Consider the following 18,459-nt stretch of genomic DNA (forward strand, 5'->3'; position numbering starts at 1 on the left):
GGGAGTTCAGCAGGGCAAAGCAAAAAGGGAGACCCCGGAGTCCCACGCCTGAAAAGGAACTCGAAGCCGGCGCAATGACACGTTCAAGGAGCGCTCACACGTTAAAGAGAGTGGATTGGTCAAACCTTCAGAGTCCCGCCCACGACGTCTCCTGCACCAATGGCTGTGCGGCCAGGGCGGGGCGGGGCGGGGAAGGGGCGGGGCGAGCCGCGAGCGGGCTCCTTAAGTAGCGGCTGCGTGGATGCACTAGTAGAAAAGTCTACGACGGCACGGTGGAGTGGTGTAGAGCCAGACGGGAGCGACGTCGGACGCGCGGGATCTTCCTCACGGAACCATGTCAAGGCAAGAAGGAGGCGCTAACGCCTCCTCGTGGGTCGTTGCCTCCCGGCGAAGCTCGGCAGTGTTCCGTGCTCCAGAAAGGAGGCCGGCGGAGGACCCGAGTCCGAGAGGTTCGGAGGCCCGTAGGGGCGGTAGAGGTGGCGGCTTGAAGAACTCCGGCCTCCAGCAACCTGTGACCGCGGGCCTCCGAGAACCGCCGCTTTGCTTTGGATTGAAGAACGTGTGGGTGGGCGCTGTGATCGGTGAGTGAAAGAGGATGGGTGTGCCGGACAGGGCCGGGGGTGGAGCCTGGGCAAGGAGTCCATGCCCCACTCTCCTCGCCTCCGATCAGCCGCCACTTAATGAATTCAGGACTTGACCTGGGTTATTCATAATACCTTAGGATGCTGTACTTAGTCATTTAATGCACATTTGATATTTCGTGGAGACGATATTTTGGTAGAACAAACAGATGTATGAAATCTTTGGGATGAAAGGTCAAGTCTTTTCACAGTTTACCCCAAAATGAACAACAAAGCAGTCCTGAGTACAGTCTGTTCCTTTGGGCACCATTTAGAGCCATTGAACAAGGTTTAGGATATTATGGGATTGTTCAGACCATTGGCCATATCTTGCACTTAGTTTCTTTTGTTGAATATGATTTATCTGCTGAAAAGCAGGATCTTTTTTCTTAGTACATCTTGAGTCTTCCAAATTCACCTTTGAGAAACATTTAGAAACAATAGGAATAGAGATTTGCCCCCATTTGTGACCATTAAGACTGAGGATAAATTCCAACATTTTCCCTATTAGGTTTGGGAGCTAATACTTTGTTTACCCTCTTTTAAACCTGGTTTAAAAACAATAACCACTTTTTTTAGGCTGCTATTAAATAGAGCATTAGGAGACTGATTGCTAGACCAGCTAGAGATCAGTGTTCCTTCAAGAAGGCTCAGGCTCAAAGATCTGACAACTGATGCCCTTTAAGTGAAAGCCACTAGGTTTGCGCTAAAAATCACTCAACACTTATTGAGCTCCTGTGACAGTGCTAGACGGCACCTGCTTAATGTTGGTCTGGAACTACTTTTTTTTTTCCTTAGTGTAGTTTTAAAAAAATTAAGCTTAATTTTAGGGTTACAGTGTGCGGTACAGTACTGTTAACTGTAAGAACAATGTTGGGTGACAGAGCTGTAGAATGTTGTCATGTTGCATGACTGAAACTACCCATTAAACAACTAACTCCCTATTACCCCCTTTTCCCATCCCTGGAAAATACCATTCTATTTTGTTTCTTTGTTGGACTACATTAGATACCTCCAAGAAGATCATGCTCTATGTGTTTTTTGTGATTGGCTTATTTCATTTAGCATAACTGTCCTCAAGTTTTATTCATGTTACAAATGATAGAATTTCCTTTTTTAAGGCCTAAATCTTCTCTAGCATGTATATACTATGTTTCTTCATCCAGTCATCTGTTGGTAGACATTTAGCTTGGCTCCACCTCATGACTATTGTGAATAATGCTGTAATGAACATGGGAGTCTAGATAGCTCTTTGAGATAGTGGTTTTGTTTCCTTTGGATATAGATCCATAAATGGAATTGCTAAATCTATGGTAGTTATATCTTTAGTTTTGGGGGGACCCTGCATGCTTGCACCAATTTATATTCCCACCAAGAGTGCACAAGTCTTCCCTTTTCTGTACATTCTCACCAACACTTATCACTTATATTTTTTAAGATTATTCATTTATTTGAGAGTGAGATAGCAGAGTGAGCGTGCATGAGTGGGGGGAAGGGGCAGAGGGAGAAGCAGATTCTCCACTGAGTAGGGAGCCAGACAAAGGGGGCTCCATCCCAGGACCCTGAGATCATGATCTGTGCTGAAGGCAGCCACTTAACCCACTGAGCCACCCAGATAACCCTCTTGTATTTTTCTTTCTTCCCTTCTTCCTTTCCTCCCCCATTCCTTCCTTCCTTCCTTTCTTTCTTTATTTCTTTCTTTCCCTTTTTTAAGATTTTATTTATTTATTGGAGAGAGAGAGAGAGACAGAGATAGCAAGAGTGGGAAGCAGGTTCACTGCTGAGCAGGGAGCACAATGCGGGGCTTCATCCCAGGACCCTGGGATTAAGACCTAAGCCGAAGGCAGCCGCTTAATCAACTGAGCCACCCAGGTGCCCCACTCCTTTCTTGTATTTTCGATAGCCATTCTAATAGGTATGACATGATACCCAATTGTGATTTTGATTACAACTTTTAAAAAATTTTATTTTTAAAAATAGGTCGTGGGGGGTCAAAAATAAAAGACATCCAAAGTACAACAAACACGAAAATACAGGTAAGTGGTCTGAGATCTTAAATCCTCAAAGAGTGTAGTTCTTTTCTAAGTCTAATTTTTGTTTAGCTATTAACATAACTGTAGTAATTTAGTAGCAATGTAGTAATTTCACATACTGTGGTCCATTCCAGGTCCAGGTTTTGTGACTCCTGGAGGAAAAATCTTTACAGATAATCTCCACTGACAAATGAGATCGCTGAGGGAATATTCATTATGCACTTCCTGGCTCTCATGTCTCAAACATTGACCCACCCCTGTGTTCCCAGTCTCAGCAGCAACATCATTCACCCAGTCCCCAAGCCGGGAATCTCCGATTACTTCCTGTTCCTTATCCTGTAACCAGTGCTTTCTATTTCCTGTGTTTCTCAAGGAGAATCCCATCATTTGGGGTGTTCTCCCCTAACGGTTCACCCTGCTTCCAGTCTTACCCCCTTTAACCATCCTCTGCCATGACCAGGACAATAATTGTGTTCATAATTTTTCTTTTCATGCATAAAAACTTTTTCTGATATCTCATGGTCTTAAGAAGTCCAGACTTCTTAGCATGGTCCACTTGATCTAGGTCCTTTTCCTTCACTCCCTCCTCGAACTCTCTCTTGAGTGTCACCAGCTGGACTCCTGCCACACTTTCTCCTATCTTAGCTGTTAGAACTCCTGCTCATAAGGGAGGTCTAAGACCTTCTGCATCCCCATTCTAGGTAGGTCTCTTTCCCATCTTCTCAGCATCAGTTTCAGCCTCATTGAAAACCTTCCACAGAGTTGTCTGTAAACAGTGCCAATGGCAAGCTCTGAATCACCAGTCAGACAGCATTTGGTGCAGCAGTTTCTAGTTACTATTGAATCAGTGTGGGTATCTGAGATTTATGTACACTGAAAGATGTGACTTGTAGATCTTATCCTCCAAATGTCATCTAAGCCTTGTAGTAAGTTGGTTCCATTACCATATATGTGGTGAAAGTAGGGCATTCCCTCAAGTCCAAGAGTTCCTGTAAGTAACCTGACAGTTCAGTCAGCTGGTATTTATATACCACAAAGCAAATCCCTACAGTTGAGCAAGTTTGCCAAATTACTATTTGATAGTTAAGAGGACAGATTAACACCTTACTCTTCTAAAACTGGTTGCTGAATTTATTCTCTAGTGGTCACAGTAGCTTTTATTTACTTTTTAAAAAGATTTATTTACTTGAGAAAAAGTGAGCGGGAGGGAGAGAGAATCTGAAGCAGACTCTACACTGAGCATAGAGACCAACGTGGGACTCACTCCCACTGTGCTGGGATCATGACCTGAGCTGAAACCGAGAGTCAGATGTTTAACTGACTGAGTCACCCATGCACCCCTATCACAGTAGTTTTTAAATTTAGATTGTCCTGCTCCTTTTCATCCAAACAGGGGATGAATCTCAGGATAAATTTGTTGACTGTAGAATGCCCTCAAAAATTAGAAATTAAGGGGCACCTGGGTGGCTCAGTCATTGGGTATCTGCCTTCGACTTGGGTCATGATCCCAGGGTCCTGGGATCGAGCCCCGCATGGCAGGGGCTCCTTACTCAGTGAGGAGCCTGCTTCTCCCTCTCCCACTCTTCCTGCTTGTTGTATCTCTGTCAAATAAATAAATAAAATCTTCTTTAAAAATTAGAAATTAAGATACTGACTGATAGCAATACTATATTTCCTTTAAATTTTTATACTGTTTGTAGCTGAGTGATTTTTGGATGTGGGGGGCATGGTAAGAGGCCTTCAGTCTCACCTATTTTTCTGCTGCATCTAGATAATAAAAGGTCATTCAGAAGAAGCAGAGGTCAGAATCTTTGGCGACAAGGTGATGCAGGTGAAGGCCAAAACAGTGATAGATAATCTTGTTAAAAAACAAGAAAATTACAGTTCAAAGCTCAGAGCTGGTAAGTAATTTTTGCTTACTGTATATAGCCTTATAAAATTAAAAAAATTGCATTCAGTGTTATAAGGCATTATAGTTGAGGCTTCTCTTGACATCAAAGCTTCAGACTGCCATCATTAAATCTTATCTTCTAGGGACTTTTTTTTCTTTGAAATCCCAGAATACTGTTTTCCTCAAATTAAGACACTTAATCTCTGTGGTTAAGCCTAGCAGTTTTACTTTTAGCCACAGATAGGTGAAAACAAAAATAACCTTTTAATACATTCACTCTTAATGGTAGAAGAAGGATTATTCTGACCTTCTGATTCTATGGTGTCTTCCTCTCTGGAACCTGACTGATTTTGGAAAAGTATCTAGTTATTTGGTATTTAAAGAATCTCTAGGGTACCTGGCTGGCTCAGTCAGTATAACATGCGATTCTTGATCCTCGGGTCACGAGTTCAAGCCCTAGGCTGGGTATAGAGTTTACTTAAGAAAAATCTCAGATTTTGTTAAAAACAAAACAAAAACAAAAATTCAGACCTGATGGACTAGAGAAAAAGCCATTATTGAGCCATTTCCAGAAGCAACGTGAAAGTAAAAAGAACTGCATCTTGGGTTCAGAGGGCAGCGTTGCCTCATATAGTGTTTCTTGGGAAGGGAACTTTAGGAAAGCCTTTAAAACTCTTCATCTGTTAACCTGGGGGGACATTTGGCTGACAGGATTCTTATAAGCTTAACATGATTTATCAGCAAATACTAGGCTCTCCTAATTTTCCTTCTCTTCAATAAATGTATTTTCCTCATTTATCCTCATAATCTGGTATTATCCTCATAAATATCCTCATAAATCTGGTAACTGACAAACCATGACTACTACTGTCATAGCATTGGAGTACTAAAACCCACATTTTATATTTTAAGCATTATTGTCTTGTTTTTAAACAAAATAGTAAAGTGGTTTGGGGGAATTTGTACAATTAGGATTTGTTTTGAAACTAATTCAATAAAAATATTTTAACAGATGTTGTTGCATTCCAACCTTCTGTTGGAAGAGATGTAAAGACAGATAGTAATGTTACAGAGAATCAGCCATTGATTGATTGGGATCAGATTCGAGAAGATGCTTTGAAATGGGGGAGAAAAAAATGGGAAGGTTAGTGCTATATCCGAACATTTACATGTGGTGTTGATGTATCACTTGAGCTGTTGTGTTTTTTTTAGCCTCATGAGGTTTTTATCCTATAAAAAGTCTTATTTCTAGTAATGAAATTAATACGAAAAATGATAATAAAGTATTAAGTGCTACAAATAGTCCCTAGGGCAAGATTTTTTTCTGTGTTGTCTGTGCCGTAATCTATGTTCTAAGTGGGAAATTAAAATATTATACTTAACATTTTGTCTTATTTGAGGTAACTCACAGAAGGAGTTTAATAATAAATGGAAAGAAAATGGGGCATAAGGGGAAAATGAAGGCGATAAACATGCCAACCATAAGTGGTTTAACATTGTTGCCTACAGTTGAATAAAAATTGATCCTGGAGTGTCCTGCTTGACAGCGGCAAAATAAAAAGGGAAAACTGTTTAACAAAGAAAGAAACATAGTTCTTGAGATTTGGGTTTGTTCATTTGCTTTAGTTTTAAATGAAAGTCTCACCTGGAATTATATACAGAGTGTTATGTTTCATGTTATAGTCACTAAATTTCAGGGTAAATTCAGTTATCAGAGTGAGGCGGCAACACAACCTTTATTAAAAATTTAAAAGCTAATGGACTGATAGTGACCAATATTAACAATGACTAATTCAGGGGTTGGTCTATGTGCATGTTGTTACCAGTGCCACCTGGACAGGATATGTGGTGGGGAGATATGGAGTAGGGAGGCCAGACAAAGGATTTAGATTCGGAGGAAGTTTGCAAGGCATATAAGAAAACAAAAAGTAGCCTCAGAAAGTGGAAAAAGAAATACTCTATTCCTAGACAGAAATGGGACAGACCATCAAAAGAAAAGAAAAAAAAATCAGTCTACTGTGTTTTAGAGAAGATTAATCAATTGGGATGATTGTCTTGTAAGCCATACTTCCTTTCTTTTTTTTTTTTTAACTATGAAAAATGTTTATTTGTTATGAAACAAGTAATTTCATCCCAACTTAAGAATAATAAAAATTGTACCAATACATACAGCTTTCTTTTTAACGATGGGTTTTTAAAAAATTCTTTATTTTTTTCTTTTATATTAAACTTAATTATTAAAATTCTTTCTTGGGTAAAAAATGTGATCAAAAGGTAAACTAAAACAGATTTCAGAGACTAGCATAAGCCTGACTGGCAAAGAACAGATCTCTAAAATTGTAAGGGTGAATTTAATAAGTATTTTAGTTTGATTTCTGTTACTTTGAATACGTTTCAGTGAAATGTAAATTCTGATAATTTATTGAAGGTTTAACTTTAATCTTTGTCCCAGATCTACCGCCAATTAAGAAAAACTTTTATGTAGAGTCAGAAACAACAAGTTCAATGTCCCAGGTGCAAATAGACACTTGGAGGTGGGTGCTTTTATTCCTTAAGTATTTGTATAGTTGCTACTCATTAGGGAAACCTTTAAAGTGATTACATTTGAAGGCTACACCTCTGGTGTTAACATGAACTTGATTGCATCCTACATGATATTTTAGAGCATTGCTCTTCAATAAACCTTTCTGTAAAGATGGGGAAAGGGCTATATTTGTGTCTGATAGAGCAGTCATTATCTATATAGCTACTGAATACTTAAAATATGACTAGTATAATGGGGGAACTGAGTTTTCCATTTGAAATTTTAAAAGACTCATTTGGTTAGTGCCTGCTGTATTGGACAACACTTTTAGAGAATTATTTCTACAACTGTTGAAAATGAGTTGATTCAATGCATTTCTTATTCTTCAGTACTTACTATCTGGAATTAAAGGTCCTGACAGCAACATTTTTTTTTTCTCTCAAAGTCTGTTGTAAAACTAAGTATGGTACAGCAGAAAGAAGAGTTATTCTAGCTCAGACTTTGGATAAGTAACTGATGACCACCTGTCAAAGGAGAATGATTGCCTTTTAGCAGAATTGTTGAGGACAAGGTTCCATACTTATTTTTGTGTCTGCAAAGTCTGATTTGAATCATGAAGTATTTGATTTTCAGGCTCTATTCCTATTTCCATGAAATTTCACTGGCCCCTTCATAAAATGGAATTTTTCCCCTCTTTTTTTTAAAAGATTTTATTTATTTGACAGAGTATGAGTAGGCAGACTGGCAGGCAGAGGGAGAGAGAGAAGTAGGCTCTCCACTGAGCAGGGAGCTGGATGTGGGGCTCGATCTCAGGACACTGGGATCATGACCTGAGCTAAAGGCAGACGCTTAACAACTGAGCCACTCAGGCACTCCTTTTTTCCCTTTCTGATAACTATTCTGATTAGAAAAAGATGTGTTCACTTCTATTTCTTTGTGGTTACATCTTACTGTAACTTTACAGTTGCAGTTGAATTTCTAGATACAATGAACTAATGCTGGCAAAAATTTCTGGCTTAGGGAATGAAGTGACTAAAGCTGCTAAGATTTGTTCTATTTTTCCTTAAAGGAAAGAAAATTATAATATAATGTGTGATGACCTGAAAGAAGGTGAGAAGCGTCATATACCCAATCCTACCTGTAAGTTTGAGGATGCTTTTCAGTGTTTTCCTGAGGTTATGGAAAACATTAAAAAGGCAGGCTTTCAAAAGCCAACACCGATCCAGGTATGCTTTTTTCCCTTTCTTTCTTTAATTCCAATATTTTGCTGACAGTTCCCCCTACCAAACAATATCTGATTAATTTTTTAAAGATTTTTTTTTTTTTTGAGAGAGAGAGTACAAGTATGGGGGTGGGGAGGGAGGAGAGAGAAGCAGACTTCCCATTGAGCAGGAAACCCACTGTGGGGCTCCATCCCAGGACCCTAGGATTATGACCAGAGCCCAAAGCAGACCCTTCACGGAGCCATGCGGGCACCACAATATCTGATTATTAGATGTTAAATCAGCAGGGAGTAACTATCCCTTCTGAGCATTCCCCTGAAACCCCCCTGTACCACCAGTGCCTAGCACTTAAAAATGTTTATTGAAAGAAGTTTGGGCCTAGGAGAGGAGGGGCATGTGACTAGAAGATGTACTTTTAATTTTAATGTTGATCTTTCTTTTTTAGTCGCAGTCATGGCCGATAGTTCTACAGGGCATAGATCTTATAGGAGTAGCCCAAACTGGAACAGGGAAGACATTGTCCTACCTAATGCCCGGATTTATACACTTGGACTCACAGCCTGTGTAAGAATTTCTGCAACAGGGTTCTCTTTATGGGGGGTTAGCAGATATGGATACCAAAAATGCAAGTTTCTTTTTGTCTGTTGCATTGGTCAAAAAGTAATGGCAAGCCTCAGGGAAATGCACACGTACTGTGGTGGTGAGAGTATAAATTGTCAAAACATTTTTAGAAAGCCATAGGTAGTCTTAATATTGAAATACTAATGTTTAAATTATCATTTCCAATTGTGTGAGACAATGTTGACCATGCTAAATGAAAAGACTGGTATCAGAGCCCTTGGGAGTTTTTTAGTGTGCTGTTCTTCAATATTTTTACATGTTTTGTAAATGTGTGTGACATCCATTGCTACAAATTCTGAAAGCACTGAACAGATATACTATGTACCTGAATCAGGTACTTTAACAGTTATTTTCTCTCCAAAGAATTAGAGGAGAAAGGAATGGACCAGGCATGTTAGTCCTTACACCTACCCGCGAGTTAGCACTTCAAGTAGAATCTGAATGTTCTAAGTATTCATACAAAGGCCTTAAAAGGTAAGTCATCTTTGTCCCTTCTTGCATCCGCATTTTAATAAATCCTAGTTTTATACATTCTCCCTATTATTTTTCACACATGTAGAGAATCTGAATGGCTTAGCATGGGTCAGGCATTGCCCCAGTCCAATCAATGGTAGCCCGGGCAGTAAGGTCAAGTAACAGTGATGCAAATGTCGCTCTTGAGGACACATCCTTGTGGGCTGATGGGTATGGATGGTTTTAGAATGGGGCTAATACTACCCAGAAGGTATCTGATACTCTTTCTGCATACTTTTTACTGTGTTATTTTATACCCAAAATGCTTTGGTTAGTTGGGATTTTGCTTTGTGATGGGACATTCCTTACCTGAACATGAACCTTTTTTTTTTTTTTTTAAAGTGTTTGTATATATGGCGGTGGAGATAGAAATGGACAAATACAAGATCTGAAAAAAGGAGTAGACATTATTATTGCAACTCCTGGAAGACTGAATGATCTACAAATGAATAACTTTGTTAACCTCAGAAGTATAACCTACTTGGTAATGATGGAGGGTTTGGGATACTGGGAGGAGGAACTGAACTCTTATTAAACTCTTTTTTTTTTTTTTTAAGATTTTATTTATTTATTTATTTGTCTCAGAGAGAGAGAGAGCGCGAGCGTGCACACAAGCAGGCAGAGGCAGAGAGAGAAGTGGGCTCCCTGCCAAGCAAGGAGCCTGATGTGGGACTTGATCCTAGGACACTGGAATTATGTCCTGAGCCAAAGGCAGTGACTTGACCGACTGAGCCACCCAGGCATACCCCCCCACCTTTTTTTTTTTTAAGATTTTTAAGTAATCTCTACACCAAACCTGGTGTTCAAACTTGCAATCCTGAGATCAAGGGACACTAGCTCTACTGACTGAGCCTGCTGGGTGCACAGAACTGAACTCTTATTAAAACAGTTCTTTAGAATGGTTGTCAATTTTATAATGGTTTCAAATCCTAGGGATAGTTTCTATTCCCTCTAGTATATTAAAATAAGGATTTTGAGAATTCTATTTTAGTTTTTTTTTTTAATAAATGTTGGAGAATGTAGAGTTGTATAAAAGAAAATTAAAATCCATGTGGTTTTTTTTTTTAACTATTTTTTTTAAGATTTATTTTAGAGAACACATGCACGTGGGGCGGGAGGGAATGGTGGGTGTGGCGCAGAGGGAGAGGATCTCAAGCAGACTCCTGCACTGAGCCTAGAGCCCATTGTGGGGCTCAGTCCCCAAATTCTAAGGTCAGGCGTCCCTCCATGTGGATATTTAAGACATTTACAGTTTTTCTTAGATCTAGAAACTGTTAGCCAACTTAAAGAATCAAGTCAGTCTATTACAACTGTAGATCACTTACTTTGTCTTGAAGAAACTAAAACAGTGGCTTAAGTAATAGGGGAAATGAAGTTCCCTTACCATGGTATTCTGTTCATAAAGAGAGCATATTTCCCATATCTAAGGTAGCCGCTGTTGATTTTGATGCAGGTACTAGATGAGGCCGACAAGATGCTAGATATGGGATTTGAACCTCAGATAATGAAGATTTTATTAGATGTGCGCCCAGACAGGCAGACTATTATGACAAGGTAGGTGTATGCCTAACTGCTAGTCTGTAAAATAGAAATTGGTGGCCTGAACCCTATTCTTTTGGATTTCTGCAGAGGATTTTAGAGCATTGTTTGAAGGTGTCTTGAGATCCTCAGGTAAAAGATTTGTCATCACTTAGGAATAGCAACTCAGTGTAACTGCGGAACAATGACTGGGTTTCCTAAGTTACAGAGAGACTTTTTTTTTTTTTTTTGGAGCGGACTTTTTTTTTTTTTAAAGATTTTATTTATTTATTTGACAGAGAGAGATCACAGGTAGGCAGAGAGGTTGGCAGAGAGAGAGAGGGAAGCAGGCTCCCTGCTGAGCAGAGAGCCCAATGTGGGACTCCATCCTAGGACTCTGAGATCATGACCTGAGCCGAAGGCAGCGGCTTAACCCACTGAGCCACCCAGGCGCCCCATGGAGCGGACATTTTTAAAAAAGATTTATTTGACAGAAAAAGTGAGAGAGCATAAGCAGGGGGAGCCTCAGAGAGTGAGGGAGAAGCAGGCTCCCAGGGAGCCCGATGTGGGGCTCAAATCCAAGACTGGGATCATGACCTGAGTGGAAGGCAGATGCTTAACTACTGAGCCACCAGGCGCCCCACAGAGATTTCTATAAAAACCTAAGGGGGGGGACCTCTCCTTGGAGAGGAGATTTTATATCATAGTGGTGGTCTCAAATTTGAATGATCACCTGTCCTTAGAGATAAACCTTTGATTGCCCAGTAACTTTTTTGTGCAATATAAAACTGAGAAACAATGATTGTCATTTAAATACAGACTGATCTATAGACTATTATCTCCTGGGCTTATATGACCTATGTGCCATTAACATAAAAAAGAATAGTATATAATTGGAAAATACATTAAATTTTCTCACTTGTTTTGTTTTTAATACCACCCTCATTTGTTTTTTGCTAATATTCCCATTATTGTAATTACTGTGAAAGTACAAAAGATGATTGCTTTCATAATATATGGATGAAAAAACATTTGAAGTTATATGTCCTTTCATCAGTACACTTCATATGCCTTTATTTTGCATATGCATTTGGTTTTTTGCCTGTTGACAATGAATGCTAACAAAATACTAGGGTTTTTTTTTTTCTGTTTTTCTTTAATGAAGGCCAAGAAAAAACTAATCTATGAATTCATTTTAGATTATTAGAATTTAGGTTAGAATTTAAGGTGTAGGTCTCCTTTACCTTATAAACCTTATTTAAAGGTTTCATGTAGTAGCTTTGTTATAGTTGAGCTATTCTTTGTGAAATAAACATTGTCTGTAAAGTCTCCCTTATTTAAAAGTACTCAGGGTGTCTTTCATGAGTAATCTGGCTCATAGCATCCTTGGAAAAACTTAGTAATATTTGACTTAGAATACAATTTTAACATTTATATCTTGTTTTATTTCCAGTGCAACATGGCCATATGCTGTCCGTCGCCTTGCACAGTCTTATTTGAAAGAGCCAATGATTGTATATGTTGGTACTTTGGATCTAGTGGTAAGCTTGTTTATTACTATTATAAAAATATTTGTTATGAAAATTTTAGTTACTTTGTGTTTTGGTGTATCTCCTCTGCCCCCTCCCTAATTATAAAGACCCTAGATACATATGATTTTATTCATAAATAATTCAGTATATATCTAAGACTAACTTTTAACATCTCAAGTTTAAAATTTTAATAATCCCTTAGTACCATCAAATATCCGTTTCTTATTCTTATTTTCCTGATATCTCATTTTTGTTTAATCCTGTTAAAATCAGGTTCTAAACAAGGTCAATGTAGGTGTATGTATGTAAGTCTGGTGTTGTCTTTTGGTGAAGTCATGATGGATCATTGGGTTCAGATGTCAGTAATTATATGATTCATGAAGGTCTCTGGTATGTATCCCCTCCATTATAAAGTTATCTGGACTTTCACTTAATTGAGATCCGCACTTTCAATTAATCATTTTTTTTTTTAAAGTGTATTTATTTGACAGAGACACGGCGAGAGCGGGAACACAAGCAGGGGGAATGGAAGAGGGAGAAGCAGGCTCCACGCCGAGCAGGAGCGGGATGCTGGGCTCGATTCTGAGACCCTGGGATCATGACCCTAGCCAAAGGCAGACACCCAACAACTGAGTCACCCAGGCTCCCCTCAGTTAATCGTTATTGAAAAAAATGACCTTTTACTTAATCACCAGTAATAGTGAAAGATCATTGCCAAGATTCACTTCATCAGATTCCATGAAAAGTGAGGCTAGAGATGTCATTCTTTACTTTCATTAAATGCTACTAAAACCTATTTTAGGGGTGCCTGGGTGGCTCAGTTGTTGGGTGTCTGCCTTTGGCTGGGGTCCTTATCCCAGGGTCCTGCGATCAAGCCTCACATCAGGCTCCCTGCTTGGCAGAAGGCCTGCTTCTCCCTCTTCCACTCCCCCTGCTTGTGTTCCCGCTCTCACTGTGTGTCTCTTTATCAAATAAATCTTTAAAAAGAAATAATAAAAATAAAACCTGTCTTGCTTCTGGGTTAAAAAATTGTATCAATTATATTTTGAAATTTTGCATTAAGTTGTCAAAATCCTGAGTGGGAATTCTTGTGTCCTAAGCTAATCATCTTCCTTTATTGTAAGGACTTTACCCAAATTCATGATGAAAGTTTGGCCTTACTCCATGGTTCTTTTCCAACAATAGTAAGCAATTACTTTAAACGCACTGCCAAGCATTCAAGTTTCCAGCTCAGCTTAGGTGAATGAGCAAGAAGCAAAAGGGTGAGCTACAAGTCTGAGTAGGTACAGGTCATTTTGCAAGGACCTGCCTCTTCTTGTTAGCAGTTTATTAAAACTTAACCAGGGATAGAAATAGACGTATTCTGAGCCAATGTATAGGGTTTACCCATCAGTTTTGACGTACTGTGATCTTTATTCCTTTAGGCAGTAAGTACCGTGAAACAAAACATAATTGTCACCACAGAAGAAGAGAAACACTCTCATATCCAAACTTTTCTAGAAAGCATGTCTCCCAAAGACAAAGTCATAGTGTTTGTCAGCAGAAAAGCTGTGTAGGTATTTTTCTTTTACATCCTTAAATCATCCAGTTGATTTGTTTAGCATTAGCTCTCTTTGCATATTAATTTCAAAAGGGGCATTGCATGCATTCTAGTATGTTAATTCAGTCTTCTACTAATACAAGTAAAACTAGTGAATTTTCTGGTGGCATCAGAAGAAGCACTTCAGATTGCTGACTTCATCTTTTGCTTCAGGGCTGACCACCTGTCAAGTGACCTGATTCTGCGACAGGTATCAGTGGAATCCCTTCACGGTAACAGGGAGCAGAGTGACAGAGAGAGGGCATTAGAAAACTTCAAAACAGGTACATTTATGCAAGATGTTACTTGTGGCTGGTGAAGGGTGCAAGGCCTGGGCATGGCTGAATGACAGCACCTTTCCATGGAGCCCATTTGTAAGATCTATCCTCAGCTTGCAGAGCCCAAAATATACTGGTAAGAGCTCTGAATAATAATCAGATCTTCAGAACCATACAAATTCAAAGAGCAAATATTTCAACCTGGATATCAAGGTAATAATTTGCGATGGGGTTGTTTTCGTTAATTTCCCTGCAAGGCATAGATCTTTGTCATGTGGTTCAGGTGATTCAGGGGTTGGTTGCTGAACCATGGTGTGTGTGTTGTAATTCGCCATCAGTTCATTTATTTTTTTTTAAGATTTTATTTATTTATTGGACAGAGAAATAGAGCACACAGGTAGGCAGAGCAGCAGGCAGAGGGAGAGGGAGAACCTGGCTCCCTGCTTAGCAGAGAACCCCATGCAGGGCTCGATCCCAGGACCCTGAGATCATGACCTGAACCGAAGGCAGAGGCTTAACCCACTGAGCCACCCAGGTTCCCCATAATTCGCCAGCAGTTTAAAAGAAAGTCTATAAATGCCCGTTTCTCATTTTCACTCTCTGAAGTGTTTTAATACTGAAAATAACCGCTCACCTAATTAGATATTAGGGGAAGATTATAATTTTCTGCTATGTCTTGGGTTGGTTTACACCAGCATGTATATTCACGTATATTTTGGTTTTATTCTTTAGGTAAAGTAAGAATATTGATTGCCACAGACTTGGCATCTCGGGGGCTCGATGTCCTTGACATCACACACGTCTATAACTATGATTTCCCCCGGAACATTGAAGAATATGTGCACAGAGTAGGGCGCACCGGAAGGGCAGGGTAAGTTCGCACAGTCTTCCTGTGAAAGGAGCCAACTTTGGGGTGCCTGGGTGGCTCAGTGGTTTGCTCTCTGCTTGGTGGGGAACCTGCTTCCCCCTCTCTCTGCCTGCTTCTCTGCCTATTTGTGATCTCTCTCTCTCTCTGACAAATAAATAAACAAATAAAATCTTTAAAAAAGAAGGAAAAGAAAAGAAAGAAAGAAGCTAACTGTCACTATGCCCTTCACAGGCTATTCTTAGCCACAAAATGGCTTTTCTATTGCCTGTGAATTGTCTGGGCCACCTGCTGTGCTACTTTATCCCTTTCTTAACTGGCCTGTTCCGGAGTCAGCCAGATCCTTTGATTAGCTGCAGCTGTTTCTTATTCCAGTCTCTGCTTTCTATCTGTAGTGTCACACTGAGCTATACCCAGTTGTTCCTCTACTGTCCCCTATAAGAAGACCTTTCTTGCCACTGAGAGCACTACTATCAAATCCCCTGCAAGCACGCTGTATGAACAGCTCCAGATTATTGAGTTCTAAATCGGTGTTTGAGTGATGCTAACTTTCAATATATAATACATATTTGGGCTTATGAAAAAGTTGCAGTTTTGCTATTTTTAGTGTTTTGCTAACTGAACCATGAGTAGACATCCAAAATCAAATTACGCGGCACCCAGTTGGCTCAGTGGGTTAAGCCTCTGCCTTCGGCTCGGGTCATGATCTCAGGGTCCTGGGATCCAGCCCCACATCGGGCTCTCTGCTCAGCGGGGAGCCTGCCTCCCCCTCTCTCTCTCTGCCTGTCTCTCTGCCTACTTGTGAACTCTCTTTCTCTCTGTCAAATGGATAAATAAAATCTTTAAAAAAAAAAAATCAAATTACATGAGTTCCTTCCCCCCACCCCACCCTTTTATAGGAGGACGGGGATATCTATTACTCTCCTCACTAGAAACGACTGGAGGGTTGCTGGCGAGTTAATTAATATTCTGGAAAGAGCACAACAGGTGAGATTATACAACTTAGAACTCTACCTTGTATCACTTTTCTAATGTTCAGATAATCTCATTGATTCCAAGTATGGGCTTACTGCGTGCCAGGGTAAACAGATGTTACATGTGTTATGAGGGCCATAACATGGCAAAGACAAGGAGCTGTAATCCAGAATTAGGGAGCCTAATCTAATGGGAGTAAGCAGCAGTGGGAATCATAGTGCGGAAGAAGCCAGAGGAGTGGAGGTTGGGAGAATTGTTGTACAAGAATGGGATACAGATTCCAGCAGGGGAACATATTCAGGCCCAACAGACAGAATGCCCCGGAACGTGGCACCAGCTAACGCCTGTTCAAGGCCCTGAGAAGCAACTGAGGGGCCATATGAGCAAGAAGTGGTAGCACCAGGGAAGTTGAAGATCAGTCTGGTTTTCTAGCTGCAAGACAGATTTCAGAGCCTAGCGTGCAAAGAGACACGTTTCATTGTTGGAAAGACGTCATGGAACTGGGGAGATTTTGTAACTGAGATGATTTGAAAGTATTTTAGCATATTGTAGAAAAGCTGTTAACAGAAAGAAAAATCTCCTAATAACACATTTAATGTTTCAGAGTATCCCAGAGGATCTTGTGGCAATGGCTAAGAGGTATGAGGCGAATAAACTGAAAAAAGAAATGGAGAAAAAAATGGGGAAACCCCAAGGAAAACCCCAAAAGTTTTATTATTAATGTCCTTGTTGAAAAGTGGTACCAGCCTACTGCGAAGAGGTAAATAACACTTCAAATTTTAGACTTTCAAATGGCTGCTTTCCTTAACTACATTGTTGCTGTGTTTATTGAAATCAGCATTATGTCTAAGAGTCATTTACATAAATTATTCAGGGTCATTCTTTACCTATTACCTAAATTCCAGTTAATTTTTTTTTTCTTTTAAAGATTTTACTTATTAGAGAGAGAGAGAGTGCACAAGCAGGAGGCAGGGGAAGAGGGAGAAGCAGACTCCCCACCAAGCAGGGAGCCCAATGCAGGGTTTGATCCCAGGACCCTGAGATCATGACCTGAGCTGAAGGCAGAGGCTTAACCTACTGAGCCATGCAGGTGTCCCCAGTATTAATTCAGGAGTGGGCAAACATGCCATGTTCATGGCAGCTTTACTCATAACAGCCAAAAGGTGAAGGCAACTCAGGCATGAATGGATGGGTAAACAGGTTGGCCTGTCAAGGAGAATTCTGACCTGAGACACAGCATAGGTGAACCTTAATGACACTACACTTGAATGAAATAAGTCAAGGACAAATACTGTGTAATTCCACTTACATGAGATATCTAGAGTTATCAATTCACAGAAGCTGAATGGTTTTCAGGAGCCAGTGTAAGGGGGAATATGGAGAGATGTTTAATGGGTAGAGATTTTCAGTCTTTCAAGATGAAAAAAATTCTGGAGGTTATGGAACAGCGAATATACAGCACACCAAACTATATATTTAAATGGTCAGGGTGGCAAATTTTTATGTGAATTTTATCAGTTTAAAATTCAAAAGCTTGGGAACAGCAATTTACATTTTTTCTTTTTCAGATCTCAAGATATGTGGAAGTGTGAGAAACATGCTGGCACTATGAAGAAATAAGTGATTCTTAATAGTGTTTAAAAATGTAGAATTTGATATTTTATACTTTCTTTAATAAAATCAGAAGTACTTAAACAAGTTAAATTTTTTTCATGGATATTAAGCAATGTAGCATTGAACTTTTTCACTTTTTACTGTCCTTATTTAAAAATGTAAATTTTATCTCCTGTAATGTTGCTGTATTAAGGTCGGTCTTTAAAGAGTTAAAAGCCTGTTCAGATGTCATGGCAGTGAAAGATACTGTTAAAAATAAATGTTTTTCTATGATAAAAAGGTTAAATGATCTGTCTTTTTGAATAGCCTTTTAATTTTGTTTGGTAATAGTATTTTATTTGGGAGTACTTTTCTTAAGGGATTATGTTTCACCTACTTCTAAATGAAAAAAAGGAATTCATGAGACCAAAATATGCAATAGTTTTTTTCTTAAGTTTCAGCCCATAGGCTAAAATAAATCCTAGGAAAATATTTCATTTTCATGAAACTTCTTTGAGTAATCACATTCTCCAACTTCAGGTTTTTTTTAGTTAAGGATTTATTTATTTATTTGTCAGAGAGAGCAAGCAAGGGGAGCAGCAGGCAGAGAAAGAAGCAGGCTCCCCACTGAGCAAGGAGACTGATATAAGACTCGATCCCAGGACCCCAGGCTCATGAACTGAGCCGAAGGCAG

At 39.6% G+C, this 18,459-nt stretch overlaps 1 protein-coding gene across 1 annotated transcript; it reads left to right on the forward strand.

Annotated features, from left to right (window-relative positions):
• Positions 1–244: 244 nt before the first annotated feature.
• DDX43 (DEAD-box helicase 43) lies at positions 245–17,974 on the forward strand. The gene is made up of 17 exons (XM_059176389.1): positions 245–581; positions 2,601–2,656; positions 4,425–4,554; positions 5,557–5,688; positions 6,997–7,078; positions 8,138–8,294; positions 8,737–8,855; positions 9,276–9,386; positions 9,768–9,909; positions 10,879–10,979; positions 12,397–12,484; positions 13,900–14,027; positions 14,229–14,338; positions 15,065–15,203; positions 16,097–16,184; positions 16,777–16,932; positions 17,741–17,974. The coding sequence occupies exons 1-16, from the start codon at positions 335–337 to the stop codon at positions 16,891–16,893; spliced, it is 1,947 nt and encodes a 648-aa protein (XP_059032372.1). The 5' UTR covers positions 245–334; the 3' UTR covers positions 16,894–16,932; positions 17,741–17,974.
• Positions 17,975–18,459: the final 485 nt, after the last annotated feature.

The sequence above is a fragment of the Mustela lutreola genome, chromosome 6, assembly GCF_030435805.1.
Source record: "Mustela lutreola isolate mMusLut2 chromosome 6, mMusLut2.pri, whole genome shotgun sequence".
NCBI classification, from domain to species: Eukaryota; Metazoa; Chordata; class Mammalia; order Carnivora; family Mustelidae; genus Mustela; species Mustela lutreola.

What these genes read in the sequence shown, in the direction of transcription:
- DDX43 (XM_059176389.1), top strand. Translation starts at nt 335, where the DNA reads ATGTCAAGGCAAGAAGGAGGCGCTAACGCCTCCTCGTGGGTCGTTGCC. An exon ending in CACTTGGACTCACAGCCTGT is followed by an intron (nt 8,856 to 9,275) that starts GTAAGAATTTCT and finishes TTCTCTCCAAAG; the next exon opens with AATTAGAGGAGAAAGGAATG. An exon ending in TCATACAAAGGCCTTAAAAG is followed by an intron (nt 9,387 to 9,767) that starts GTAAGTCATCTT and finishes TTTTTTTTAAAG; the next exon opens with TGTTTGTATATATGGCGGTG.